Source organism: Sitophilus oryzae, unplaced genomic scaffold (genome assembly GCF_002938485.1).
Source record: "Sitophilus oryzae breed Bouriz unplaced genomic scaffold, Soryzae_2.0 scaffold_1809_pilon_pilon, whole genome shotgun sequence".
Lineage (NCBI taxonomy): Eukaryota > Metazoa > Arthropoda > Insecta > Coleoptera > Curculionidae > Sitophilus > Sitophilus oryzae.
This window is the reverse complement of record NW_022146512.1, coordinates 597,709-606,941: the sequence shown is the minus strand read 5'-3', so window position 1 is coordinate 606,941 and position 9,233 is coordinate 597,709. Positions and strand designations below refer to the sequence as shown.

At 35.7% G+C, this 9,233-nt stretch overlaps 1 protein-coding gene across 1 annotated transcript in view; it reads right to left on the bottom strand.

Moving 5' to 3' along the window:
- Positions 1–956: 956 nt before the first annotated feature.
- LOC115883103 (zinc finger protein 271-like) overlaps positions 957–9,233 on the bottom strand; it is a 44,213-nt gene continuing 35,936 nt past the window's right edge. The window contains exons 10-15 of the mRNA XM_030901396.1: positions 3,955–4,161; positions 3,716–3,896; positions 3,396–3,663; positions 3,132–3,335; positions 2,790–3,051; positions 957–1,286 (exon numbers count right to left, since the gene is read on the bottom strand). Of these exons, the coding sequence (XP_030757256.1) occupies positions 957–1,286; positions 2,790–3,051; positions 3,132–3,335; positions 3,396–3,663; positions 3,716–3,896; positions 3,955–4,161 (1,452 nt within the window). The remainder of the gene's footprint in view (positions 1,287–2,789; positions 3,052–3,131; positions 3,336–3,395; positions 3,664–3,715; positions 3,897–3,954; positions 4,162–9,233) is intronic.

Genomic DNA, 9,233 nt, shown 5'->3' with positions numbered 1-9,233 from the left:
GAATGACGTATTCAATTGTTTTCGGTCACTTCCTGTTTCACCGGAAATTACTACAACTTTTGATTTTTAAATAGCACACTCGGTAACTTTTGACTTATTCGCTAAACTCTTGCTGTCATATTTTGTCATTGGACAGACTCTTCATTAAAGGCCCATTTCACTAGTCCGAAAAAGTAACAAAATAAGCGTTCGGCATTTAACGTTTTATGTAAAACTGGCTAAGTATTTTTACACAAATGAAGAAGGAAATTAAAGATAAAGGATTATACTATATCCGTATTGTAGCACATTTTTAGACAACTTCTTTATTTTTAAGATTTTGATGGTCAAATATCTACAAAATATTCTTTATGTTTGGACTAAATTTTCTCGAAAATAAAGACATTTAAAATTCCGTTACAATACGGAAATAGATTGAAGTTTTGTGATTACAGTGATATATAATTTATATGGTTTTGTAACAAATTACTCGCTATTTTATGGTAAATGCTGAAGCTCTACAAACCTTATTCAAGTTTAATCAAAGCACGTGGAATTTTGGGTGTGGCTTAACACGACAGTATCGGGCTAAGCCTTAGGCAGATTTCTGAAATATAATATATTTCCTTCGACCACACATCCTTTACCCGACCCCTAAGAGCGACGCGAAAGTACAGCGTAATAGACTCTTAATACCCAACCCATACATCAGCTGATAAATTGACCAATTTGTTTTGGCACGAGCCAGAGATGAAAACTTTTAGAAATTTCAAAAGATCGCGAGCCAGGCCAAAACTGATATAAAACTTCCAAGTTTTGTCCTAATCGAGAAGATTTAATGTATGTGGGGGACTGCCAAGTATGAAATGTAATCTCTTTTCTTAAGAATTAACAGAGGTCAACTTCGTCTCCTTAATACCCTAAAAAATTAAGTTATAGGACACATTGTAGTAACAAAAAACACAGTTTACTTCTATTTAAATATATTTATTATTAATTGCTTGTGGTTCATATTTCGACATAAACATTTCATTATTGAAATTATGCGAACAATCAGTACTGTCCAGATTGTCTCTCTTAATATTATGCGTTTTTTGTAAATGCTGTTTCACATATGACTTATCACTAAATTTTTTATTACACAAATGGCAGTGATATGGTTTTTCTCCAGAATGACTATATAAATGCCTTGTTAACTTATTTTTCGCATAGTATGATTTTGAACAGATATGACAGAAATGCTTCTTTTCTTTGGAAGGTAACTTAATTTCATTCACTCCTATGCCGTGAACTTTCGCCATATGTAGCTAAAAAAGCCATTCTTAAAGCATTTTATTTTAACAATATAGTTGTCTAAATCATATTAATCATTGATGCTATAGGTAAAACAATAAAAGTTCAAATCAAAATATTTGGCGACTGAACGCCACAACGACTTTTAACAAGTGTCAAATAAACTTTTTTAATTTTGTCGCCAATTTTTCACTTTCACACAAGCTACTTTCAATTGATTAAAAATATAATCCCACTTAAGAGTTATACAAGGTGGTACGAATGTATTCCGGAAACTTCGGTCCTAAAATGCATAGTTTCGGAGATACAGGGAGTAGAAGTTACATTTTTATTTTGATTTGTTCCAAATAATTTCTGAAGTAACGCCAATATTTGGATAAAAATTGGTGTCTGGGCTTCTGGGAGTTTTTTGACATGAGAAATTTGATTTTGATGTCAATCTGTCAATTACTTGTAGAGGGCGCCACCTACATATCTTTTAACTGGTTTGAAGAGTAATAACTTTTCGTGCCTACCTGTATAAAACAACTGAGTAAAAAAATTGCATTTACGACGTTTTTTACGTCAAAAGAGTCTCTTGGTAAAAATCGCTACGAGTTAGGCTGTACGCACACATTCCTACAGGATAGCTCACTACATATAGGTGCGGCGGTGAACGTGAACGCGTTGGTGTGTGCTAGAATGATCGCTCATATTATCGCTGCCCTGATCGTGATCGTGATCGCACCAGTGTGCGTGTAGCTTCAACTTGTCGAGTTTGATCGCGTGATCGCGACCTAACCTTTGACCCAACCGATAGGAATTTTCCGTTATTTTGTGTGTTTTTTCTTGTTGCAATTTAGAAATGGAGTTAACAGAGCAGTTAATTAAGGCTGTAAAAATACACAAAATTCCATTGATTTATCCGATGGAAGTTACAAAAATAATTGAATTAAAAATAAAAAGTTTGAAACAAAATTGGAATTGCAATTGGATTGGATAGTACATATGTATACATTTTTGTTGTTTAAGTTTAAATATTGTAGGTAAATATTTAAGAATGTTTTTTTTTTCGGTATACATAATTCACATTTTTAATTTGTACCTATGTATACCTACAGGATGGCGCACTACATACAGCTACATATAGGTGCGGCGCGGCGGTGAACGTGAACGCGTTGGTGTGTGCTAGAAGTATCGCTCATGTTATCACTGCCCTGATCGTGATCGTGATCGCGGCCGTGATCGCACCGTTGTGCGTGTAGCTTAACGATATTCGAGATATTTGGAATCGAAATTATCAATACCTGTCACCATTGACATAAATTAAACATGTCGACTAAATAGTTATTAGGCTGAAATCATAAATTTGAAATGTCTTTGTGCCAAAAGTTCAACAGAAACTGTTTTATCAACATTTTTTTGAAGAAAATATAAATTTAAAAAAATAAAAAGACCACATAATGTATAATTTCAGTTTATTTCAACTTTTATTGATTTCTCTATATCTTACCAACTTAACTCATATATTTACTTACCTTCATTACTCTAAGATCTTTATATTCTTTATCACAATGAACACACCTGTGTTCTTTAACATTTGAATGTGTTCTCATATGACGTTGTAAAACACATTTATCTATAAATTTCTTTTCGCATAAATGACATTCGAATTTCCTAACTCCAGTGTGTCTTCGCATATGACTGTCATAGTTTGATTTTATTGGAAATGGTTTATTACATATTTCACATTGATATTTCCATCTATTTGCCGCAGTATGTACAACTAGTTTGTGTGATCTAAGGATAGACATATTCTATTGATTTTTTACATATATTATATTTTTTTATTTCTAAAAATCTATTAAGTTCCAATTCACCTTATATCCTTGTGTGTATTGAAGCACTTTCCACATTCGTCGCATTTATATTCTCTTTTATTTAAATGATGTTTCTCATGGATATTTAAGTCAGTTTTCGTAATAAAACCTTTCCCACAGAAGGTGCACATATTAGATCTAACTGCTTTATGATATTTCACATGCTGAAGTAAGTTTGAAGAGCTGCAAAATGTTCTTGGACACCTATAAGATCTTCCATTATAGAAGGGGTCTAAACAATATTACAGGGCACTCTTAGTTTACCTGTCACATGTAAACGGTCGTATATCTTTTATTTTCATGTCATGTTTTTTAATGCAATGATCGACCAACTTAACACTGGAACGAAAGATCATTTTACATTTTTCACATACAAATTTTAGTGCTTTTCTTCTTCTTTTAAACCTACGATTATTATATACATCGTCTACATCATAGTCTTTTTCTTTATGGTTTTGATCTATATCACTGGTGTCATTAATAGTATCTAATATTTCCGAAAAATCCTCACACGTTTCATCTTTAACATCATCTAAAATATTCAAATTTAGATCTACTGACCAGAAATAAGTTTAATATATTACTAATTCTTAAATCGTTAACAGTTTCAATCTCATTTTCATATTCATGTAGTTTACCTTCTTGTCTAGTGTCAAGTCTTTCTGTTCTAATTTGATTTGATTTAATACAAGTTTGACGGAAAGCATACACTATATTTAATAAATCTGTACAAGGAATGCATATTTCATAAATTGACAACCAGTTCTAAAAGTTGAAAACAGAAAAATCGAAAAATAAACATGTAAAATAATATATTTCTCACAATTTCTGATATGCAGGCCTGAAGTTTCCATAATAAACTAATATCATTTTCCACAATTTCTGAAAGCTTATTTAATTTTGTATTTTTAGTTAAACATGCACAACAGGTCTTAAACATATTCTTTCTTGATATCTCTTTATATTTTTTATTTTTGTTTGAAATTGTTGAACTGTAAAATATAGTTACCTTAAAATACAATATTGCTTTTTACTAAAACCACAGAATATCTAGCTAGCTACGCAAAACTGACTCCTATGCTGACTCCACTTTTTAGCTTCAATCAATGATCTGTAGAACCTATGCGTAGAACATGGCATTGAATAAAAATAACGGTATTTACTTCAAAACTGGATGTGTGTAATGAAATTTACTAATATGTGAGAAAAAGAATTAAATAGTTATCAAATAAGATTTAATCCATTTAATTCAAAAAATGTCTTCTTATGTCTTATGTCAAGGCATGTATATTTTAGATTTTAGCTTTGTTCGGGTTCTTGTTATTACCACGTTATTACCGATTCTGAACCGTCCTAGAACTCTGCAGCGCATACGCAATTGAAATAATGTCTTCATATCTCCTTCTGCGCATACGCATTACAGTTCTCGGATGGTTCAGAATCGGTAATAAGACAAACCCGAAGCCGTGCCCTTGCCGTGCCCGAAGTAAGCTTTTATCAATTAGACCCAGGGTTTGGAAGTAGTTAATTAAGACGTAATTTACCTGATTAACTACGTGTAGTTTTTCTTCAAAAACTACGTCTTTTCCCGTTAATAAACTACCTATTGATATTATGAATAATTTTGCGTTATATGAAGAGTCTAAATAATATGATGTAAATGGTTATATTTAAAGCCATATTTCTTCTGTTTTCTTAAATACATTATGTGTTTTCTAAAGTCAAATCACGATTAAAAATATTCAAAGTAAAAAGAGTCGACATATCAAATTTTTCTATCATTGGTAATACACAATAAAATGTAAAAACTATATTTTTATCTGTGGCAGCACTGTTTCTGTCAATCAGCTGATCAATAAATGTGATATCGATTTATTTCATGCGATTTATCACCTATTTTGTATGGCGCGAAAACTTTATAAATAAAATATTTATTTTTAAAGTAATACATAAGCTGGTATATGAAAGTTGGTTTTGGGTAAAGGTGTGGATCCGGTGGCTGACCTTGAAGCCCATATTTGCTGCATTTGATCATCGATACTACGCAAGCGCACATCGTCGAAGTTGCCAAATTGCATTTTATTTTTGAATTATTTGCAGTTGAAAATTTTTTTTTGAGTGTAAGCCCCGTTCTCAGAACTACGTCGTGTCGACAGCGACACTGATTGACATTTCAAACAACCAATAGGAGCTCTACTAAATTTAAAATTGACAGCTGTTTGAATTTTGTACAAATCTTATTGGTTCTTTTGTCGTGTCGCTGGCGACAGTCGCAGTTCTGAGAACGGGGCTTTAATCAATAATAATACAAATTCTATAATTAATTTTATAATTTCAGATTTATCTTGATATCCAAAATTAAGGTAAGAAGGATAATGAAGATTGTGAAATGAAAGTATTATGAATATATAAAATTGTAATAATGATAACATTTATTATATATTTACATTAGAATTAAAAATTATCATTTACGGATTTTTTCTTAATTGTTTTAAACTTATTAGAATTATTTTATTTCTTTCAAGTTATTTAATTTCTAGTTATTACAGACAGAAAGTGTTTCAACGAATATAAAAAGAAAATAAGAGAGGCTAAATGGGTATCGGTAAAGGAATTCAGTGAGTCCATCAGGGACACCAACGAGGCGGCCAGACTGAGGAAGGTACTGTCCAAAGAACCGATGGTACCAAGCAACATCAGGAGACCAGACGATTCGTGGACTGAATCCAACGCCGAGACCCTCAATCTTCTAATGGAGACCCACTTCCCTGGCTGCAAGGACCCTGAACCAAACGAAATCGATCGGCAAGAGCCGAGAGACGACAATGGATCAGGGACGAAGCAGAGAGAAGGGAGAAGATCAGCAGGACCATCACAGAGGAGAGGGTAGCATGGGCAATTCGTTCATTTAGCCCATACAAGTCGGCAGGAGTGGACGAAATAACACCAATCATGCTGCAAAAAGCTCCAAGGAGCATCAATACCCTACTAACCAGGATCTTCCGGGAATGCCTATATTTGGGGCATATTCCAAAGAAGTGGAGAGAGGTAAAAGTGGTCTTCATACCTAAGGCGGGTAAAACCAAGCCACTCTTTACCCAAGGACTTCAGACCTATTAGCCTATCATCGTTTCTACTGAAAACACTAGAGAGGCTGATAGATCTACATATTAAGGAGACTACAGATATTGAGAAGCAATGTGCTGCGCAACACGCATACCTTAAAGGTAAGTCAGTCGAAAGTGCTCTGCATTCGGTAGTAGGTACAATTGAAAAATCCCTCAGGGATAAGGAATACACATTAGTGGCTTTCTTAGACATAGAGGGTGCTTTCAATAATGTAAAGACAGAGGCGATCAAAAAAGCCATGGAGGAACTAAAGGTAGAGCAATTAACCATCAACTGGGTGTTAGAAATGCTAGAGAACAGGACTATCACATCGGAGATGGGAAACAGCTCAGCCAAAAAGTGTGCAACAAGAGGCACGCCACAAGGAGGGGTATTATCACCTCTGCTGTGGCTGATTGTAATGAACCCGATCCTGACCTCTCTGACAATGAAGGGAATTAGGATAAAGGCATATGCAGACGACGTGGGTAATATTGATCGTTGGCAAAGACTTGCAGACGATCAGTGACATCATGGAATCTGCTCTGAAGAAGTTAACGGAATGGGCAAAAAGGAATGGTTTGGGCATCAACCCAGACAAAACCGAGCTCATTCTGTTTACAAGAAAATACAAGATACCCAAGTTCACGCTACCAAAGCTGGAAGGGAAGACACTTGTACTTGCTAAGGAGACAAAATATTTAGGAATCATTCTGGACTCGAAGCTTTCCTGGAAAAGGAACACGGAGGAAAGGATGATAAAGGGAATAAATGCATTCTATGCATGTAAAAACTATTTGGAAAGAGATGGGGTCTGCAACCGTACATTATACACTGGATGTACACTGCTATAGTTCGACCAATCATCACTTATGGAGCACTAGTATGGTGGGAAGCGGTACTTAAAGAGACTAATAGAAAAAGCCTCACAAAAGTACAGCGATTAGCAGCTCTAGGTACAACTGGAGCAAGGAACAACACAGCGCAAGCTGCGCTAGAAGCAATTCTGGACTTGCAATCAATCGACTGGCTCGTAAAGGATCTGGCCGCTAAGGGTGCCCTAAGATTAAGGGAATCCAATCTGTGGAACCAGACCAACTACGGTCACTCGAGGATATTGCCAGTGATAGGGAAAATCATGGTGAACCGAGTCCACATCTGCTAGACCAGAAAACGGACTATATGCTCACCAAACATGATTTTGGAGAAAAGATAAGAATTCGCATTCCGACAAGAGAAGAATGGGAAAGCAACCGAGTAATGAACACTCAAGAGATAGCAGTCTACACAGATGCTTCCGCAAATTCAGGGGGCACAGGTGTGGGCATCTTCTCAGAGAAACTAGACATCCGACGATCTTTGAGGCTATCGGATGGCTGTAATGTTCTACAAGCAGAGGTTTACGCCATAAAGGAAGCGGCTAGTTGTATACGAGAGAAAATTGCTGATAGACCAATAGGGGATATAGTGATATACTCTGACAGCTTGCCCGCATTAAGAAGCATCACCATGCAATCAGTGAGATCGAAAACTGTGATGGAATGCCGAGAAGCACTGTCCTGGCTGCGTCGGGGTGGGGCTACTCTGTGCTGGGTGCCAGGCCACAGCAATGTGGTGGGCAATCAGGAAGCAGACAGACTCGCCAAAGACGGGGCCAGGGGAGAGGCCGTGGCAGATGACCCACCACTTTTGACGATCAACACACTGAAGGAGGCTATAGGAACTGCCATCAAGGCCAAGCAGCAAGAGACGTGGCAACACCGTGAGGACTGTGCTACAGCTCGAAGACTATGGCCAGTGGTAGATAGCAAAAAGACAAAACAGCTACTAGAGCATAAAAAGGACCTAGTACGCATAATTGTAGGTGTCGTCACTGGAAACTGTTCCACGGGGGTAAACCTCGTAAGATGGAAAGTTTCCGACGACGACTACTGCAGAGAATGCGGAGAGGAAGAAGAAACCATAGAGCACCTGCTGTGCCACTGTCCGGCACTGGAATACCGACGCATTAAAACTTTAGGGCAAGGTTTTTTGGAGGGACTAGAGGAAGCAGCAGAAGCCAACATCAGCGACATCGGGAACTTTGCAAAGAGCTGGAAGTGCTTTAACGCAAAGAAAGAATGAGAGGAAGGTTTGGTAAAACAATACAGGGGTATCGCAATGGGCCCAAGGCCTCCGAGTGAGGGATCAAATATGATCCCAAACCCCAGCAACCTAACCTAACCTAACCTATTTACAGGCAACAATAGTTTTGATTATATGTATTGATGTATTGAAGTACTACCATGACGAGTCTTATAGAACAATATACACGTCAATGAGATAGAGGTAACATTTTACCTATAATGTTACTAATATACTATACTTTGATTATAATGTTTGTATCATAATTTCTTAAAAATATCAAGTTAGTGGATTAATAGCAATTTTAGACATATATTTTATCGAAGAGTGTGTTGATAAGACTAAAATAAGCTGAATAAGCTTTATGTTTTATCTTTTTCTCTTTAGAAGGGAGATGGTTTGTGTCGTAGAATACATTACAGTATTTAATATCGTGTACTTTGATATTATTTTCTTAATTTACTGTAATTTCTTGTTTCCTATAATGCCAAATCTTGACAATATGGTGAAGGTTGAGTTTTGATCTTATTAGTTTTATACCGTTTATATGTTTATACAAGACCAAATTAAGACTTAGTTTGTGATTTATATTAAGATCTTTCTTATAATATTTGTTATGTCTTAACCTTAATACCGTATGATCGAAAAAAAACGGCGTCCAGTTGGCTTGGAAATGACGATCGATGACATTTCCCATATAATTTCACATATAAAATGACAGCGATCTTCTTTTCATAGCCATCGCTGATGCCGTTTTTATTCGATCATACGGTACTATATTGTGCTTTGTCTGGAAAATAAATGTTAAAATATCTTAATTTTGCATATCCTATTCCATATCCTGCTTCCATTAGGAAAAATATGGTTTAT